Genomic DNA, 21,907 nt, shown 5'->3' on the forward strand with positions numbered 1-21,907 from the left:
GTCATGTGGTTAATGGGATGGATGTGGTTACTTAAATGGAGATAATTATTTGAACTCCCTAAAAACTCTCTTGCGAGATGAGGATTTGCTACCTGTATTAAGCCACTAGTTCCCTAGACCATCCGCCACAGAAAGGGCAGAGTTATAGTTGGAGTTGGGGGATAGTGAGACCAGGGAGGAGATGCTGTGGGGCTGAATCGAGTGCTTGGGAGTGGCTGGGCTGCCGGATGAGCATGGGTGGAGTTGGGAGTACAAAAGGGGGTGGGGCGGAATCGAGTGATGGGAGTGGCTGGGCTCCAGGATGAGCATGGGTGGAGTTGGGAGTACAAAAGGGGGGTGGGGAGCTTATTCTTCTTTTTCTTTTTCTTTTTATTTTTTTATTTGGATTTTATGTTCTTGGGACGAAATTAAAGTCAAAAACTCAAGTACTCGGTCTTCAGACCTGATTTCAAAATAGTATAATTTTGGGTCTGTAATATGAAAAAAAAAAAGGTAAATAAAATTATCAATTTTAAGGTGAAGTAAAATAAAATGAAACAGAATCATGGAAAGAAGATCACTCATAACACAGGTATGAAAAGCTAAGACTGTATAGCTAGGAAAGTTCATGCCGGCTTTGCACCACCATTTTCTTGTAACGGTGTTACAGGAGTGCTGCTACCACTCTTCCTGGAGCTGCCTGATTGCCTTGTAATAATGGTCTTGCCCATGAACTTAATTTCCAGCCTTACTGAGGCCACTGCATGCCGACAGCACCAAGACCACTCCCAATTAACAAGCCCTACTCCAGCTTCAATGCCACTCCTAACCATCCCAACCACAGATCCAACTGCTTCCATTGTGCTCTCCCTATCACACCTGCTTCTTTCAGTTTCTTTCTCTCCTCTAGCTAGGATCTTCTTCGATCTGTTCTTCAAGAGCTGCCAACTGCTCTTCCTTGAACTCGCGGTACAAGACCTTAATTTACATCTCCATCCACATCCGAAACTCATTAATTTTTGTAACCCTTGCCATGTAAAAGTGGATTAATGTATTCTTGTGGCGTGAAATGACTGCCCAACCCCATAGAAAAGCGAAATTTCCAGGTATCATGGCGGTCATTTCACGCCCAGCTGTATCTAGGCAGAGGGTCCATGTCTTGGACACATATTCTTTGTTCAAAAAAATATATATTAATGTTCTAAAGGAAAAAATTTCCAGATCTAATCCAGGTAAGATTTGTATGCTTACCTTATACTTTATAAAGAGATAAATTTGACCCAACTTTATTTGATGAACTGGTTGTTCGCACCAGCAGCAGGGGTGGGGGCAGGGTTGCAGGGAAAGGATTGAGGAGAGAATATGGGGATGTTTGGGTTGAAGATGAATAAAAAGGTAAAATGGTCTTTTTGATTTGAGATGTTTTGGTTTCACGGTAAAATGATCTTTTACATGTCACAACACCTAATTAATACCATCAGCTTTAGGGTGTATGAGTGTAATTTTAAAAAACACAGGGGAAGAGATGTAATTAGGGCATAGTTCATTGGAGGGGTAGTAATTTTCATTAAAAAATAAAAAAAAAAATCTCACAGGCTCATGGTTAAAAATGTCATTAGTGGTATGGTATCGATTGGATTGTTTTGCGCTCTACTTTTGGTGGATTTTTTTGGGACTGATTTACCCCTGAATAGGAGAGAATCTGGCAAATATTGGTATCGCTACCAATTCTTTACACCATGTTGGGGTTTTGACATCTGCAAGGCTGTAAAATTCTCTGTAATATGAAAGAAAGCATTGATACAGATATTTGTACTCCCTAAGGCCCCGTTTGGTTGGGAGTGCAATGAAAAAATAAATAAATAAATAAAATAGGTGAAGCAAAATAAAATATAACAAAAATATGGGAGGAAGATTACTGCCCAATTATGTGGACCTACACCAGCGCCACACCAGCGCCAATTAAGAGATGCACAGGACATCATTCAGGAAGGATGGAAAGGTGATGTAGGACAGAACATGAAGTAAAAGAGGCCAAAACACTTCACATGAAAAGTGTCACAGGCCTTTGCTGAGAATATTCTTAGAAGAATCATGAGGGTAGAATAGTCTTTTAATTATGGATAAAATACACGTACCCCTATAATGCACCCAATATTCCTCATACCCCCTAAATAGTTCAATATTCCACGTACCACCCTTTAATATTCCAGGTATCACCCTTGCTTTACACACCAAATGCCAGATAGGTCCAATCCGTTAAATACCACCGTTAGATGTCAATATTTTGACCATCTTATCCTTTGCTTCATTTTCTTAAATTTGAAATGACTTAATTACCCTCACTAATTTATTGCCCTAAACTAATTGAAAATGACCATTTTACCTTTTGTTTTATTTTTATAAATAAAAAGACCTAATTACCCTCATTTATATATTACCCTAACCTAATTTGAAAAGACTATTTTACCCCTAAATATTTGTTCCTTAAAATTCCCAAAATGCCCTCATCTTCCCCGAATCAACTCACTTAGAGCGGCTCCGTACTTAGAGAAAGCTACTGCTCCGGCAAAGCGTCCAGCTCCCTGCTCTGGCGACTTCCTTCTCCGACTATACGTATTGGCGTATAGCCGAACCAGGATGGTAACTCCCCAATAATCCTTCGGAATTCTCCCCTTGGCAAACTCTATAAGCTCCAACAGAGAGTCACCGGAACTGTGCGGATCTACCGAGAATGATGATAAACTTGGATTAACCCTAAACGACGACAATCCTTCCTTTTTTTAAAACTTGTTTCAATGAAACTTGAATCTGACTCTTAAAACTTAGTTGAATGATGCTCAATTCTATACCCTGCCGGGTCCAATCTATCAGAGCATTCTGTTTCTAAAGGTTTGATTGATATTTTAGGCTAAATTTGTAAAGGAATTGATTGAAGAAACATCTTCATAAGAATCGCAAAGAAGCACTCCTGAGGTGGGTTTCCATCAGAAGAGCAGACTCTTGAAGCCGAGGGTTATCGGAGGTGACACACTGGAACATAAAGGGGAGAAGCTCCGGCCACCCACCATCAGGAAGGATACCTGAAGCGAGCTCGGAGACTGTATTGCAGAGGTTTTTGGATATCGTCTTGGCAACTTCTTGTTGAACGCAAGCAAGAAGGTGAGTTTTGAGAGCCGATTGCGTAGAACGAGAAAGACGAGGCCAAATGTAAGGATCATCATGGGTGAGCTAATTACGAAGGAGAATCGCTGACATGGCCCATAGCTCGACGAGAGGAGATGACTGAAGAAGATGAGCGAGCTTGAGAGACAACGCATCGGGCTGATTCTGTTTGCAGAGATTAAATAACGCCTCGGCCTGCGATCGCTGTTCGTTCCCAGATGACATGAGATGGGAAATCAGGGTTTCGAATGGAGCCGTATCGGGGCCGAGGATCACAGCCAGTTGGGCTTGCTGGGTCCCGGTTCAGGCTGTTCAGCTATGCACCAATACATATAGTCAGAGAAGAAAGGAAGTCGCCGGAGCAAGGAGCTGGACGCCTCGCCGGAGCAGTAGGTCCTCCCAAGCTTTTCGTCGGTTAGGTTGGGTTGGTTTTTAGGAACAAATATTTAGGGGTAAAATAGTCTTTTCAAATTAGGTTAGGATAATACATAAGTGAGGGCAATTAGGTCTTTTCATTTATAAAAATAAAACAAAGGGTAAAATGGTCATTTTCAATTAGTTTACTGCAACAAATAAGCGAGGGTAATTAAGTCTTTTTAGATTTAAGAAAATGGAGCAAAGGGTAAAATGGTCAAAATTTTGGCATCTAACGGTGGTATTTAACAGATTGGACCTATCTGGCAGTTGGGGTGTAAAACAGGGATGGTATGTGGAATATTGAGGGGTGGTACGTGGAATATTGAGCCGCTTAGGGGGGGTACAAGGAATATTGGGTGTATTATAGGGGGATACGTGTACTTTACCCTTTAATTATTAATAATTCAAATCTTTAAGTGGAAAGTATAATTTTTTATTTATATTATCAATATTTGAGTATAAATTGTTGGCCGATGGTTACTTATAAAGATGGGGACCACATGACTTAAGTTATGACAAAAAGAACTTCTAGTGGGATCCATAAGAAGAGGAAGTTGGCTGCACTTCTAGAAGAAGATTTGAAGACTATAGAAGATTCAATTTAGTTTCTATTTTTATGCAATATTTAGTTTCTATTTCATGTATTTCCTAGTTACTAAATTTTATTAATAACGAAAGACTTGGTAACCAGTCCAAAAAACACACAAAGTTCAAAAATTGAAATAAACTCATTGTCTCAGTGACAGACCAGCAACAATAGGCTTCTCAGATTCCCCAGTAAGATAACCAGAAACACCACAGGAATCAATAGAAAGAAAGTAAAAGCGAGACCACATCAAATAATTAATCCCATCAAGTTTGATGGAGTTGATAGGGAACGAAGGAAAGGCACAATCGTTGACTCCGTCCTGAACAATTGATGCAATAGTAAATAGTAATGTCTGACATAACTTTTGGTCAGAAAGAATCACGAACAAAAGGCTCTAACAACAATAAAGTAAAACTGAAATCTTCAAAACACGAACAGATCTTGAAGAGACATCACAGAAATCACTGATATTGGAAAGAAACCATAGGATCTCTTCAACACATCATAAGGGAACCAAAAAGGAAAATCACCACCGAGAGTGAGAAGAGGAGAGGCCGGCCAAGAGATGGTGGTGGCGCTAGAAGAGAAGAGAGAGAAAGAGGCAAATTGAACCTAAACCCGACAATCATGTGTTTTGGTTGAATTGTATAAAATTATTTTTTTTTTTTGATAAACAATTGTATAAAATTACTTACTATGGGTTTTTTTTTTTTTTTTTTTCGAGCTGTGTAAAAAATGTTGAAAGGTACAATATTTGATATTGTAGGACCGTATCTTCACAAGGTTGTAATTTTCTTGGGCAAGAATTCTCTATGGGAGGGGAGAGTGTCACCTATATGTTCGTGAAGGCCAATAGGTACGCATGTGACTAAGGGTGTGAATCGGTTTAGAATCGGTTATTCATTTTGGTTTCGACTCGGTTCTCGGTTTTTGTTCGGTTTTGATTCTTATTCAATTTTATTCAATCCTTACACGGTTTGGTTCCGATTCCTGTACTCGGTCCATATGCTTTAATATACAATATATAGCATGATATAGTATATATCATGCTATGATATTGTAGTAATCTAATAGTGATATATACTATAATATATTAGTATTATAGAATTGTAATATACTTAATATGCTAGTACCCAAAATCCAAATTCGGTTCAGTTTCTGTTTTGAAATTTGGGTCTTATGCTTGACCCGGAATCGAATTAGTTCTGAAATTCGATACTCAAACTTAACCGCATTTTATTCGTTTTAGTTTGGTTTAACTTATTCGATCCAATTTTGGTTTCCAATTCGAATGGATCATCTACACCTACATGCAAGTCAACGTACATCTAAAAAGCAATCGCATTTCTTTTTTGTTTTCATAAATACCCCTCCTGCCCTTGTAAATGGAAAAAATGGAACATGTGGTTACCTCTCACATGTAGGTGTACCAGCATGTAACGAACTAAACTCCAATATTAATAGGACGGCTGGGGCAAAAATGGAAGATGAGGTTACCCCTTTCATGTTTTATTCGTGAAGTGCAAGTAATAGATGGGTTAGTAGTAGTTGTTGCATAATGGAGTCATGTGGTTAGTGGGATCAGTTGAGTAAATGGGTTAGTAGTTGTTTGCATAGGGGAGTCATGTGGTTACTTAAGTGGGAGGGGACATATTTGATCTCCTAAAAATTCTCTTGCGAGTTGCGAGATGAGGATTGGCTACCTGGATTAAGCCACTAGTTCCCTAGAATATCTCTTCCATAATTCTTGTCTTACTATCTTGCGAGTTGCGAGATGAAGATTGGCTTCAGCCCGATATGTAACAGAAAGGGGCAGAGTTACAGGTGGAGTTGGGGTGTGAGGGAAATGGTTGAGATGCGGGGTAGAGGTGTTCCTTCGTCGGTGGGTACATTCATCATCTTGGGCATTGTCTATCATTTCCAATTTCTGACATTTGGAGTAAGTATAATTTCTTTCAATTCTTGGGGCATCTTTTATCATGTTTTATTTCTGAGATTCAGAATAGTATAATTTCTTTCATGAAAGTGTAATAAGGGTATAATTTCAAAAAGTGAAAAGAAAACATGTAACAGTTCCATGGTTTACCAATACAATACTTAGAGTCTAATACAATATACCATATCGCCTGTTGATTGGATTACATTCACACAGATTTTTGTACTCTCTAAACTCGTTTGGTTAAAAATCAATGGAAAAGACAAAAAAAGTACATAAAATTTTCAGTTTTAAGGTGGGAAACGGAATTATAGAAAGAAGGGAAGAAGATGTTCCCGGGATGGGGAGGTCATTTCCCCGCATATGGCGCAGGAATTACACAATTGCTCTTGATAATAAGTGAATTAGATATTTGGGAAAAAGATTGGTGGTGTTTCCTACGTCTTGGAGGTCATTTCCCCGTATATGGCGCAGGGATTACACAATTGCTCTTGGTAATAAGTGAATTCGATTTTTGGGAAAAAGATCTCTATTTGGTGGTGTTTTCTATGTTCTCTCGGCACCGCCTGGGTAGAGACATGCGACCAATTAGAGATCTCTTGCCCTATTACCATATTTGGTATGCTTAATTTTGAGTTGATTACACAATTGGTCTTGGTAATGATTATAAAAATTCACACTGTTTTTTTAGTTCCAATTATTTCACTTCTAACAAACGATAAAAGTAATTAAGGGCTGTATAAAACAACTTGAAGCTCAACTAATTGATTACCAAGTATAAACAACAACGATCTAAGAGAGGTAACCGTAAAAGAGGGGTAGGTAAAAAATATATATTTCTAATCTTGGAACTAATATATCGTCTAAGATCTAAAACTAATACAAATCAAAAGATCATAAAACAGGTATGAAAAGCTAAGACTGTATAGGAAAGTTCATGCCGGCTTAATTTGCACCACCATTTTCTTGTGCCGGTGTTACAGGAATGCTGCTACCACTCTTCTTGGAGCTGCTTCATTGCCCTGTAATGGTCTTGCACTTCTTGCCCATGAACTTAATTTCCAGACTTACTGAGGCCACTGCATGCCCACAGCACCAAAACCACTCTCAACAAGCCGACAACTCCTATACCAATGCCACTCCCAACGGACCTTTATCCCCTGAGGTTTGCTGATCGGTACGGTTGTGCGGTTCCTTTCATAGGGAGCCCAACGCCCAGACCCAACTGCTTCCATTGTGCTCCCTATCACACCTGCTTCTTTCAGTTTCTTTTCTCTCTTTTAGGATCCTCTTCTCTTCTTCAAGGGCTGCCAACTGTTCTTCCTTGTTGAACTCGTGGTACAAGACCTGCACACCCAATCCACATCTGAAACTCATTAATTTTTGTCTAAGAGGAAGTAAACAAAGAAAATCCATGAATGTCTCTCCATCCTCAGTTTAGAGAGAGTAAAAGAGAAGTAAGGGGGAGAAAATCAGAACAACTGTGTTTCTCTGATTTAGGGTTTGCAGAAGGAGGACAGGAAGAAGAAGAAGAAGCAACAGTAGTGACAGCTGCAAATCTTGACGATCCTTCCCCTTCCACAAGTTCTTTACCTATGCTCCTCCGATACTACTAACTATCCCTCCTGTGTTGCCCCTGCTCACTTCAGCAGCAGCAGCCTTTGGTGCCCATGTTGATGGTGAAGCCTGATTTGGTCCAGAAAGTGCGGTTGAGACCTTCGGAGGGCCGTTTCGGCGTTGAAACGATCTGAAATGCCGAAAGCTAGAGGGGCTGGTGTTGGGCTCGTCGAGATCTTCGAAATGAGTACCTTTTGAGCCATGTGTTATGTTTTTGGTTCGGCCCAATTTTTGGGTATTTTTTAACTGGGGGCATTTGTGTACTTTATGGGTTAGGGTTTTCTTATTTATTGTTCTCATCTCTATGAGAGAGACAGATGAGGGTTTTGTAACATTTCAGAGAAATAGTAAAACCTGTTCTACTGCTCGGCCGTGGACATAGCTTCCATCTTGGAGGTGAACCACGTAAATCTCTGCGTTGTGCGTTGTGTGTTCTCTTTCTTCTTCGTTTTTCTTCTGCAAATTGTAACAGCCCCTTCACTTGCAAAAGGTGGGAAGCTCCCTGATAATCTTCTTCCTTCCCTTCCACTCTTTTCAATCCTTACAGAACTTCTTCCCTCATGTATTGGATCATCCTTTTCAAGTCTCTTACACGATGAATCAGCAATAGAAGGAGACTGCCAGTACATAAGCGACCTTTTCGGTCAATATGGGGCTCTGCTTGTGCATATGGTTCCTCAAATGAATGCAATTTGTCAAATGGACATGATTGCGGATATGATCACTTATGTCACCATTCTTCTGCTCTGTTTTTCTAATTTGCATGCAATTTTTTCACTTGGGGTCCAGCTTTTCATCTAGGACTGAATTTTCAGATGCCCTTTTCGAATTTTTCTTAATCTGGGATCGATTATAGATGAATCTCCAATCAGATTGTTCTACTGATTAGCTAACTTTTGAGAACTGGGCTTTGAAAATGCAGGATTTTGAATTGGGGGCAAAGGTATAGAAGACCTGAGGAGAAGAACAAGAGACAGCGAAGAAGGATTTCATAGAATGCTTGAAACTGTTGGAAGGGGAGCCTGGTGACAAGCCTAACTTCAGTGGTGAGACCTTTTGGGTTCGAGGATGTGAGCCTTATCCCCTTATATCCCCTTCTATAGCTGGTTCCATCCACGGCCTCTGTTGTGCTGCCGGATGTGCACCATCGCCCCGTCGATACTACAGAGGATTTTAATTCGAAGGAAGCATCACCTTGGTGATTTCTTAATTATTAATTTTAAGTTATTGAAGATTATATTTGAAATTTCCTTTTTAATAATAAGAGAGTAAACACAAGGACTTAAAAATAGATATCACAAGTTGCTGGTCTAAGTTAATAGGTCCATTATGTCATTTATCTTTAACAGGAGAGTGTACAGTACATGTATAGGAACACCATATCATGGGATCATTTTGACTGAAATGAATTGGACTCATTGAGAAAGAACAAATGACAATAAGGACTGAGACAAACCCTTCCACACAACCCACTCTTACAAAAGTAGAGGGAAAAAAATAAAGAGAAAAACATAATTCTGGTCCTCAACCTTGACTCGAAATACCTCAAATTCATACCCTGTGACCTCCACTTATTTCACTCCAAGTGCCCAACCAGAAACAGCTTACAATTGATTGGATAGTCCAAATCTCTCCCAATCATAGACCTCCAAAGGTCTAAATGGCCAACCCTTTAATCTCCCTGTTCATGTACACCCCACAGCCATAAAATCCCTTACACACCCAACTCTTTTTTTTTTTCTCTTCCAAATCCTCATTGCTGAAAATTACAAACCAGCACTACCACATCCTTCAGTCATGGGCCTTTGTTTCACAACGAAAACAACAACTCAGCCTCATCCCAATTAAATGGGGTTGGCTACATGGATCCTTACCCTCCAATCAACTTTATTTGAGATCATACTTGATACAAGGCCTAAGGCCCTAACCTATGCATGTCTTTTTTCACCACTTCTCTTAGGGTCATTTTAGGTCAACCTCTAGGTCTTTTAGTTCCTATAATCTGAATCAAATCACTCCTCCGTACCGGAGCATCCAAAGGCTTCCATTGAACATAACCATGCCACCTCAAATGACTTTCTCGTAGCATATCATGTATCAGAGTTACTACCAAATCAGCTCAATGTTAGGGTTCATGGAGTTGATGAGAAAAAACATGACAATGGAGTTGTTTGGACTTCATTTTCTCTGAGACAAACCAGTAGCAATAGGCTTCTCAGATTCCCTGGTAAGATAACTAGAAAAACTACAGGAATCAATAGAAAGGAAGCAAAAGCGAGACCACATCAAATATTTGCTCCCATCAAGTTTGATGGAGTTGATAGGGAACAAAGGAAAGGCACAATCGTTGACTCCGTCTTGGATAGTTGATACAATAGTAATGTCTAACATAGCTATTGGTCAGAAAGAATCACGAACAAAAGGTTCTAATAACAACAATAGAGTAAAACCAAAATCTTCAAAACACAAAAAGATCCCGAAGAAACATCACAAAAATCACTGGTCTTGGAAAGAAACCCTAAGATCTCTTCAACACATCATAAGGGAACCAAAAAGGGAAATCACCACCGATGGTGAGAAGAGTAGAGGCTGAGAGAAGGTGGTGACGCTAGAAGAGAATTGAAGAGAGAGAGAGAGAGAGAGGTAAAAAATGTTGAAAGGTACAATATTTAACCGTATCTTCACAAGGTTGTAATTTTCTTGCACAAGAATTCTCTGTGGGGAGTGTGGCACATGTGCGTGCATGAGGACCAATAGGAACGCATGCGACTAAGGGTGTAAATCGGTTTAGAATCGATTGTTCGATTCGGTTTCGGCTTAATTCCAAAGAGTGTTAGTGTGATCCAGAACCAAACTGAGAACCGAATGAGTTCTAAAATTCAATACTCAAATCAAACCTGCTCGTTTTGGTTCTTATTCAATTTTATTCAATCCTTACACGGTCTGGTTCTGGTTCTTGTACTCGGTCCATATACTATAGCATAATATATTATTATACTATAATATTATAGTAATCTAATACAAACAATAGTAATATATACTATAATATATTAGTATTATAGTATTGTAATATACTTAAAAATGCTAGTATATACCCAAAATCCAAATTCGGTTCGATTTCGATTATGAAATTTGATTCCTATGCTTGATCCAAAACCAAACTGAGAACCGAATTGGTTCTGAAATCTTATACTCAAACCTAACCGCATTTTATTCTTTTCAGTTTGATTTAGCTTATTTGATTTATGGGAAAAAGATCTCTGTTCGGGAGTGTGGCATACGGCCAGTACTCCCATGAGTCTATCTCTCTCCTCCCCATGTGAAAAGACACCTCTACCCCCTTGTTGGTGTAGGCCACACTCCCATACAAAAAACTGTTTCCATTCCCTTGATCGATTTAATTTTGGTTTCCAATTTGATTTGAATTTGACAACCTTACACCCAATGGATCATCTGCACGTACATGCAAGTGAATGTATATCTCAGAAGCAACCACATATCCTTTTTGCTTCCATAAGTACCCCTCCCTTTGTAAATAGCAAAAATGAAACATGTGGTTGCCTCTCTCACATGTACGTGCCGAGCAACTGAACTCCTAACATTAATAGGGTGGAGGGAAAGTCATTAAGCCGAAAACCTGATTTTTCGGTTCTCGTATAGTGATTCTTTGACGCGTGGCAGACCAATGACCAACTACCTTTCTTCGACCCGCCTTCTTCTCACTCTTTCATGTTTTGTTCTTGAAGTGCAAGTAGTAGATGGAACAATTTGGATCCTAGATGGAATGATGGATTCATAGTTGTTGCATAATGAAATCATGTTGAGTCATGTGGTCATTTGAGTGGAGATAATTAAGGGGGAGGATTGGCTACCTGGATTAAGCCACTAGTTCGCCATCCGCCACGATATGTGGTCGAAGAACTCAGCCTGGGTACGTACCAGAAGGGAGCAGAGTTACAGGTGGAGTTGGGGGTGTGAGGGAAATAGTGAGAAGGGGGAGGAGATGCTGTGGGACAGGGTTGAGCTGTTCCTTCGTAGGTGGGTTGGAATCTGAATCACTTCCACCATTCTCTGAGAATAAGAGATGATTGGGCAAAAGAAACTTAACAAGAGATTCCTAATTCTATTCCTCTTGTACGGATTACAGAATTCATTGAAATGGTAACTTAGGTGTAATCGTTAGTAAAATCGCCATTATTGAAGACAAGGCCAGCAAGCTGAGGGCAGACTGGACGAAACAGGGAAAACTTTAGGGGATTATAGTCAGCTGCCCAGACTGGAGTTCGAGAGTCAAGAACCGAGTGTTTGGGAGTGCTGGGTAGCATCAGCCGGTGCAGGGGTGGAGCGGGAGGATGAGCATGGGTGGAGTTGGTAGGACAAACAGGGGTCTGCTCGATCCCAAATCATTAAGGTAATATTTCTTTCATTCCTTTCTTTTTTCTTTTTTTGCTTTTTAATCATCATCTTGGCTGTCTGAGGGAGACAATTTCTAAGATTCAGAATATCATAATTTTTTTCAATTCATTCTCCAATTAGAAAATACAGGGGAGAAGGTGTAGTTAGGGCATAGTTCAACTTCAGGGTATGAAAAAGTTAAGACTCTATAGGAAAGTTCATGTCGGCTTTGCACCATCATTTTCTTGTGCCTGTGTTACTGGAGGGCTGCTAGGAGCTGCTTGATTGCCCTGTAATGGTCTTGCCCAGGAACTTTCCAGCCTTGCTGAGGCCACTGCCCACAGCACCGAGACCACTCCTAACAAGCCCTACTCCAGCTTCAATGCCACTCCCCACCATCCCAACCCCAGACCCAACTGCTTCCATTGTGCTCCCTATCACACCTGCTTCTTTCAGTTTCTTTCTTTCTTCTAGGATCCTCTTCTCTTCTTCAAGGGCTGCCAACTGCTCTTCCTTGTTGAACTCGTGGTACAAGACCTGTACACCCCCCATCCACATCCAAAACTCATTAATTTTTGCCCAAGGGGAAGCAAACAAAGAAAATCCATGAAGAATGTCATGTCATGCAATAAAATGGATTTTTGTGTTAATGCTATTAAGATGGATCATTGTTGTTGTCCCTTCTAAGCCGTCAACGGTGCTAGCTGCAGTATCATATTGCCTTTTTTTCTTGTGGCACAATGTTTCAAGTTATGAAGTGAAATCTTGCAAACAAGTGAATGAGGTGGGTAGGAATAAAAGAATCTTCTCAATTAGCATTAGGCAGTGACGGTGTGACAACCAGAAAATGAACCAGAAAAAGAATCAGCCATAGCATATGATTGACACATCGAGATCCCTGATGTGGAACCAAAACAGCTAAGACATTTTAGTTACTGTTCCATATTTTAAGCTGTTATCAAAATCCAAAACAAGCAGAGGGGTGGAGGAAGCATCACCTTGGTGATTCCTTAATTATTAATTTTGACTAATTGAAGATTATACTTGTAATTTCCATTTTAATAATAAGAGAGTACACAAGGACTTAAAAATAGATATCGCAATTTAGAGGTTTTAGTTAATAGGTCCATTATGTTATTCACCTTTTACAGGAGAGTGTACATGTATAGGAACACCAGATCATGGAATCAGTTTGACTGAATTGAATTGGAGTTACTTAAGGAGAAAGAACAAATGAGCATAAGGACTGAGACAAACTCTTCCAGCCAACCCACTCTTAAAAAAGGAGAGGGAAAAAAATAAAGAGGAAAACATAATTCTGGTCCTCAATCTTGACTCGAAATACCTCAAATTCATACCCTGTGACCTGTACTTATTTCTCTCCAAGTGCCCAATCAGAAACACCTAACAATTGGTTGGAGAGTCCAAATCTCTCCCAATCATAGACCTCCAAAGGTCCAAACGACCAACTCTTTAATCTCCCTGTTCATGTACAACCCACAGCCATAGTATCCTTACACACCCTGCTCTTTTTTTTTTTTTCTTCCAAATCCTCATTTTTGGAAATTTCAAACCAGAACTAGCACATCCTTATGTCATGGACTCATGGGCCTTTGGTTACACAACAAAACAACTCAGCCTTATCCCAACTAAATGGAATCGGCTACATGGATCCTTTCCCTACAATCAGCTCTATTCGGGATCATACTTGATACAATGCTTAAGGCCCTAACCTATGCATGTCTTTCCTCACCACTTCTCCTAGGGTCATTTTAGGTCAGCCTCTAGGTCTTTTAGTTCCTATAATCTGAATCACTCCTCAGTGTATTGGAGCATCCAAAGGCTTCCATTGAACATGGCCATGCCACCTCAAATGACTTTCTCGTAGCGTATCATGTATTGGAGCTACTCCCAAATCAGCTCTAATATGATCATTTCACTTATCCTTCCTAGTTTTGCCACACATCCATCTCAACTTCCTCATCTTTGCTACACTGAGTTTATCTAAATGATGCTTCTCAACTGCCCAACATTTCACACCATGCATCATAGTTGGTCGTATGATTGTCCTATAAAATTTTCCTTTTAAGTCTTAAAGGAATACATTGATCACACAACACTCAAGACATATCTCTCCTTCATCAATCCTATTCTAATTCTCTGTGACATACATCCTCTATATCACCTTCTTTATTATGATTAAGCCCAGATACCAAAAATAATCACTTTGCGGAATCTCCTTGTCATCAATTTTCACCACCTCATTATCCGTCGTAGTGTAACTAAAGTTACACACCATAACCTTCATTTTCATTCTACATATCCTAAAACTTTTTGATTCCAAGGTTAATCTCAATAAGTCCAATTTGGTGTTGATCCCTCTGCTTTGTCTCATCCACCAAAACAATGTCATCAAAAAAAAGCATACATTAAGGAACCTCATCTTGAATGTCTTTGGTTAATCATCCATGATCAGCGCAAACAAATAAGGACTTAAAGCTGATCCTTGATGTATCCCAATTGAAATTGGGAATTCACTACCTTGAACCACCCCCACATTCTTATACTAGTCACCACTTGAAACACTTCTCTTCTCTAGTACTTGCCAAATTAATCCTCTAGGGATTCTGTCATAAGCTTATCTAGGTCAATAAACACCATATGGAGATCCTCCTTGCAATCTCTAAATCTTTCCATGAGTCTCCTAAGTAAATAGCTTCTGTAGTATTGGAAATTACAAACCAGCACTACCACATCCTTGAGTCATGGGCCTTTGGTTATCAACACCTGAAATCAGATCCTTCCTTTGACCTTGCACATTATGTGCCTCCTCTCTTTCTTGTATTGTAAGATATGTACCTTCCTTTCACGCTGTAGCACACTAGCATTTGTGAGCAATTTCTCTGAAACAGAGGTGAAAAAAAAGGACTTCAAAAAATGTTTGGAATATAATGCAGAAGGCTTTTGTCCCACTTGTTGAGACCATTAAATTGTTGAAAGAATGTAAATTATGTAACCTCTTCGAAGGAACCTAGCAGCATATTCTATCCCAACCATACACCACCATCAGCCCGAATGACCAAACCTTTCCAGTCCCCCTGTTCATGTACAAACTTAAAATCGATTGTGCACCATAGTTTTTTTCCCTACTTTCTCATTGCTGAGGATGTTAAACCAGCAGTAACTCATCCTTTCCTTCCTTCATTTGTGGACACTACTTGACTACTTGTAGGATAGTTTTCCTACCATCTTATTTACATCTTTTTTTTTTTTGGGTAGGGTGGGGGGGGGGGGTCAAGAGTTATACGCTTAAAATAAAGACTTAAAAGAATGGTTGGATTCAATGGAACCTCATGCAGAAGGCTTTGTTCTCCTTGTTGAAAGCAATTAACACTTCAAAGAATGTGAATTAAGGAACCCCTACAGCCCACTCTACTGTCACTACTCGAGATTTTCTGAGAAATATACTTCTCCACCTTATAATGTTGCTACAGTTTTTGTCAGAGTATATGGCCCTGGCATTTACGTTCTGTTTCCTTTCTACACGCATTTCCCCATTCAAATGACTGAAAAAAAAAATACTTGTGGCACCAACAAATATTTTTGCACTCTTCCCTAGCATGTTCAACATTAAAGAAAAAGCAAACATAGACACATACGCAAAAACAAAGAGACAGAGCTCAACATCTTCAGAAATAGCTACTAAGACTTGAGACATAATGTAACACAATGGTATGCTGCACAAAGAATAATTGTTGATTACAAGACTGAGCAGATTTGCTATTGTAAGACCAGATATTTTTACCTTAACGGTAATAGTTCCTCTATCTTTCTTATCTTTAATTTTTTGCATATCAAGTGATGGCAGTAGTCTCAGATCAACCTCTTTTGGAGTATCAGGTTCCAACTCAATCAAAGGTAATTTTGTAATGCCCAATCTTTTGTTTTGTCCAACATCTGCATCGAAGACCTATTGGCAGGATGTACGAAAATCATTTGAGTATGTTGTCCATCAGTCAACAAGTTTGTTATTCCAAGTGTTGAAAAGAATAGTTAATCACTTCAAACTGTTTAAACAAGAGAAGAGGCCTAAAATGTTATCTCCCAGAATAGGCAATTACTACACGAGACGAAGCCTTTCAGTTGCATAAAGCATTTTGATCCTTATAGCAAGGCTATTTAGTAGTTATTAAAACAAATAAATGAATGAAAATAATAATAAGAAGAAGAAGGGTTGTTATTCATGTAACAATGGTGGGTTATGTTTGGAAAAATAACAAAATAATGAAAAGACCAATATGCAATAAGCAATGAACATTAAAAGATCAAATAGGTGGGGCAATTTAGACATTTCATTTTCTTTATTAAAATTTATGATTATATTGTTAAAATTGACATTTAAAATGGCATTTTTGTCTTTTCACAACATAGTCCCTTCATGGTGTGGCTCTCCATTTCGTCATCATCTTCCTCTCTCTCGCTTGTTTTCTAACCCCACACGACAGCGGCCGGCCGTTCTTCATGACCCTTCGCTCGAGTGTCTTCCTCTATTTCTTGTCTAATCTGAAACCTAATTGGTTAAGATTCTTTATTTAATTTTTATCCCCTTGGTTAATTTGAGGTTTGATTTCCGTTGTTTCTCATTATTTAGGTCCAATTTTTAGAATCCATGTCTTTTGTACCAACTTGAGAAGAACAAATCTTGTGCTTTAGGGGAAGAAGATAGAGGCAAGATGTGGCTGTTAGATACTACTTGGCACCTACCAAGCTTAGCTGTAGATATGCTGACCGGAGCACTTTCAAAGTGCAAATTGCTCCGAGAAGAAGGCATAATTCTCACCAGGGAAACCCTCTCATCACTGCAAACCCAGATAGTATTGAAGCTTTTAAACGATAAGACAATTAAAACCTTGGAGAATTACAAATTACATAGAACAAATTTGAACTTAGAAACAGGAATAAATTATTTCAAGCTGAAGAGAGAATCAAAACAAGCGATTCTCATCAAATTCAACAAAAAAATTTCAGTAACTAACTCCAAAATGAGGGTGAAGGAAAAGATGAAAACCAGAGCATTCACTCACTGTTCTACTTTTCCTGCTGCTGTTTTGCGATCTTCAATGAGGGTGAAGGAAAAGGAATGGATTTCTTTTCTTAACCTCCAAAATCCAGAACAACGTGAACAGATCATTCACCAGCCAACGACCTAGAATGCTGCCGCAGAGTTCTTCGCACTACACGCCGGCCACTTGAAGGGACAGCTCTGTCGAAAACAACAGAAAGAGGTTGGGTTGGATCATGGCGGGGAGTGGGACAAGAGAGATGTTGGGTTGATGTTTTAGGGAAGATGGTTGCCCAATTACATTTTAATCCTTTGATAAAAAATCTATTTAAAATTTTTGGGTTTTTCCGATTTTCTATAAGTGTAGTTTTAAGAGGGTACTTGGTGTCTTGTTATGTTTGGATAAATAACAGACCCTTGTTACGTTAATAATTCCCCTAATAATAATAATTCCCCTAATAATAATAATAATAATAATAATCATAATCATAATCATAATCATAATCATAATAATAATAATAATAATCAATAATCAATAATCAATAATCAATAATCATAATCATAATAATAATCATAACCATATTATGGTAATCATAATCATAATCATGATCATAATCATAATCATCATCATAATCATAGTCATAATCATAATCATAATCATAATAATCATAATAATCATAATAATCATAATAATCATAATACTCATACCCATGCTCATACTCATACTCAGTCCTTGTCAGAATGATGTCCATATACACACCAAAGACAATTTTTAATGATGGTTGTATAAAATATATTTGTCATGCCTAACAAGGAGCAATAGCATAAGTGGAATCTTAAAATATACATCTGGTGACCTCCAGGACGATCAGCAGTATTTATATAACACCTTAACCAGATTTTTTGAATTGAGTATCTGCTACTCATAAAAGATGGATTCAGTCCCACAAGAACATTGAGTTTTCTTGACAAGTTGCAATATATCAATCTGACATATCAAAATAAACATAACATAGGAAGGATGAACAAAGAAATAAGTGATGTCACAATATCCATCCTAGGTTGAAAAAACAGAAACATAAGATCCAAGAACAGAAATGAGAGTGAGTTTGATCAAAACCTCAAGGATAAGTGATTGTGTTTCCTCGTCTTCAACAATCAGCTCGAATGTTTGATTCCATACAGGATTGAGGTTGTTGTTGATGATTTTTGTCTTAACCTTGAATAGAGGTCGAACATATAACACCACATATGGATCTGATTTACCGATCATTTCCATATTCTTCAAATTGTTTGCTTTAACTACAGTCACTACAACCTTTCCTTGTGGTTTAAGCTCTAATTCACTGCATAATGAACAAAAAGAAACATTCTAACTCATGCTTTATAAAATAGATGTGAAGTTGAAGACACATCAACTTTCAGTCATAGTGATCTAGGACGCTTTATCATAGATGAAATGATAACTAAACAAGCAACAAAACAAAGAATGACAATGTCACATATTAATGAAAAAATGGCATTAGCTTAAACAGAATGATACACACATATCATATCAAAGGTAACACCACAGTCAAAGCTAGAAAACCCTAATTCCATATGAAGAACACAATATCACCTCACCATCATCGGATCCTTGTAATGGGTGGACTTTGGAGGTAGTCTCTCACCCTTGCACTGAATCAGACATGCACATGCATGCAACAGACTCAAACACATACCAAAGACAGAAAAGGGCATCATAGAATAATATTTTTTTTTTGGATGAATAAAAATTTATTACCAAAGGAAAAAGATGGGGGGGAGGGAACAAACAAATTACAAGACCCTGCCTTACAGAGGGAGAGGCGCAGGGGCCTGAAAAACAGAAGGGCTGAGACCCCAATAAACTTCAAACAAGAGCCTTGACATGCAAAGAGATGATTTAATAGAAAAAAAGGAAGTATATCCAAGATTTAAAGCATCCTTCAATACTGACCGATATGTATCATATCTTTAAGGTACCAATGTGATACTTATTAATTAAAAAAAAATGTATCGCATTGTATCAATCGACACAACCTGATATGAGTCGATATGGCTCTATACTAATCGGTACACTCGATACTCACATTATGAATACATTGCTTCATTTTTTTTATTTTTGTAATGCACATCATCTTGGTTGCACCTTACCTGAGAGTCTGAGACCACTTCCAACTCTGAGTTTGAACCAGTTCACAACTCTCTATGGTATTTGACATTAATACATGTAAAAAACCTCATCATTTATACATAATCAATTGAATACAATTGGCTCCTCATACTTTGTTCTCCTTTTTACACGATATATTTTACATGTTGCTTATTTATAGTGTTATATGATTTAACTGTATTTTGTATGCATCCTTTGCATTCCTATGTATTTCTTGACCATTTATATGTGTATCTTTAGTGTATCTCGCCTCTCTAATACCATACAATACGTCTCTTGAAATCACCCTTTCGATACGATACCTAATACCGATACTTAAATCCTTGAGTATATCTACCAATTATGAGGATGAGTCCTATCTACATAAATAGGAAAGTAACAAGAACGATGCTTTTGCAAAACTTTGGTGCTGTCATTATAAAAACACATTATATCATATAAAGAAGAAGTTCTGGTATACAATACACTGTAAGAGTAAGATTTACCCAAATAATTGTAGTTGGACTCAACAAAAATGGACACCTCTCTTATGGAGGAGAACTTCCCGTAAAATGAACTACAAAGTATTACGAACTATCTGGCAAAAGGTGATCACACCCTATACTAACAGACATAACAACCCCTGCCCAACTTAGAAAAGTAATAGCTCTATGAACTCGGAAATTGACTAGAAGTTTCTTTTTTGTGTGTTGGGGGGGGGGGGGGGAACAGATACTCATTTTGAAGTTTTCATTCAAAACCAGGCGCTGGATAAGTTGACCTAAAGGACTAGATAAACTCTGAATTCAACAATGATTGAAGTTCATAAACTCATTGGGTACCACAAGAACATTTGACCTTTTTCCAAATGAAAATATATGAGTTAATAACTGTTTGGAAACCATGCAAATTGGAAAATGCGAATATTGAGTTTATCCAACAAATTTGATCAGTAGCATGAAAGATTAAATTCTGGTGGACGAAAATAGAACAAAATGAGATTTTATCAAGTTAACCTCACATCCGGACTCTATCAAAAATAGAGAAAATAAAATAAAAAGAAATGAAAAAAATTTATATTACCTCAAATCCACAGGAATACCACCAATTGGAACAACTATCCGGTGGGGCCACTGGAGTGTGTCTGTGACAATTGCATCGACAGTTTCCTACCCAGGAATAGAAGATAAGTGTTCTTGTTTTTTTTTTGGTATGTGAGCATATGAAAGTTCTACCAAGACCATTTTCAATCCAGATGCATATATACAGATAAAAGTCAAAATACAAGTCTTGACTTACATCAATCATGTCTGAAATCCCTGGAATTGCAGTTAAGCTTCCTCCAACAGCCTTCAATGTGTAATCTATTCTAGGCTTTGGCTGATTTAACATATATAATTATTAGTTGTCTTAAAATTATTGTAGTTAGCACAAGGTAATGGTCCGAGAATATCTACTAGTTGTTTGTTCATGAAGCAAATGAATATAATCTCTTATCCCAATGTAAGATTTTCTGACTTAAATTACTATTACTAAAATTAACAAGGCAAAGAATATCCAAATCCTGAAATATTTTTGAATGCCTTTAAAGAAGTTGAGAATAAACATGACCTTAAATACTAAGTCAATAAAGGGCGTACCTAGTGCATGAGGCTCCTGCCACTGTCGGGTTTGGGAAGGGTCATAATGTATGCAGCCTTACCCCCGCTTCCCAGAGAGGCTGTTTCCCAACTTGAACCTGCGAGGCTGTGACCACTAAGTCGCAATGGAGCAACCTTACCGTTGCGCCAAGGTAAGAATGAACACCATCTCTTTTATCCATATGCACTTAAAACTTGATAGGACGCATGACAACAGTTACTCAGCTAATGTAGCCTTAAAGAAAATCCTTAATGCAGTTCCGGGTTCTACAAGCAAGAATTACAATTATATCAGATCTATATAGAATCAATAGGACAGAGTAGAGACAAATATTGGATGAAATAAAACTAGAAAAAGGGAGATGACCAAATTTAGCAATCTGAAAATTGAACCAGAAACGGGGTTCACTGGGTGTGGAATCAAGAGAAATAAGAAGTAAGAAGTAAGAAGAAGAAGAGTATAAGAGGAGGTAAGATCACACCTGATAAAAGCAGATCAGAAGGAGGAAAGAAATCGGGTCTGGAATCAGAAGAAGAAGAATAGTATAAGAGAAGAGGATAAGATCACACTTGGAAAATTTTCTAGGATAATTTGGCTCACAACAAGATGCATTTTCACACAGATGCGTTATGTGAAAAAGGAGAAACTTCTTTCGTAGTTTCCTTTTAGCACAACTGATGTCCCTTCACAGGGAGTTCCAGATGTGTTTTTTTCTTGGTAGTGGCCCCCCTTTTGAACTCTAGAAGTCTATGACTATTCTTACTTTTGCCATTTACAGTTTCATTTGGAAGAGCATAAACAGAAGGTTCTTTAAAGATGCTAGTGTTGTCATTGATTGGACATTTACCTCACCAGAATTGTAAAGCATTCAAGGAGAGATTTTGAAAACAGATGGCTTCTCATTGTGGACCTACCCCAGAGCTTCCAAATACT

The 21,907-nt window shown here is 38.3% G+C and overlaps 1 protein-coding gene across 4 annotated transcripts in view; it reads right to left on the minus strand.

The window, feature by feature from the left end:
- Window positions 1–570: 570 nt before the first annotated feature.
- The window catches only part of LOC122648907 (calcium-dependent lipid-binding protein-like), a 41,055-nt gene continuing 19,718 nt past the window's right edge, over window positions 571–21,907 (minus strand). The window contains exons 7-13 of one of the 4 annotated variants that reach the window (XM_043842214.1): window positions 20,633–20,713; window positions 20,417–20,502; window positions 18,281–18,506; window positions 15,904–16,068; window positions 12,455–12,635; window positions 6,528–6,529; window positions 734–801 (exon numbers count right to left, since the gene is read on the minus strand). In XM_043842214.1, coding sequence (XP_043698149.1) covers window positions 793–801; window positions 6,528–6,529; window positions 12,455–12,635; window positions 15,904–16,068; window positions 18,281–18,506; window positions 20,417–20,502; window positions 20,633–20,713 — 750 coding nt within the window. In that variant the 3' untranslated portion in view covers window positions 734–792. Of the gene's footprint in view, window positions 680–733; window positions 802–6,527; window positions 6,530–6,922; window positions 7,093–12,372; window positions 12,636–15,903; window positions 16,069–18,280; window positions 18,507–20,416; window positions 20,503–20,632; window positions 20,714–21,907 lie in introns of those variants that run through there. The other 3 variants (XM_043842211.1, XM_043842212.1, XM_043842213.1) reach the window with 3 other exon arrangements.

Source organism: Telopea speciosissima, chromosome 1, assembly GCF_018873765.1.
Source record: "Telopea speciosissima isolate NSW1024214 ecotype Mountain lineage chromosome 1, Tspe_v1, whole genome shotgun sequence".
NCBI lineage: Eukaryota > Viridiplantae > Streptophyta > Magnoliopsida > Proteales > Proteaceae > Telopea > Telopea speciosissima.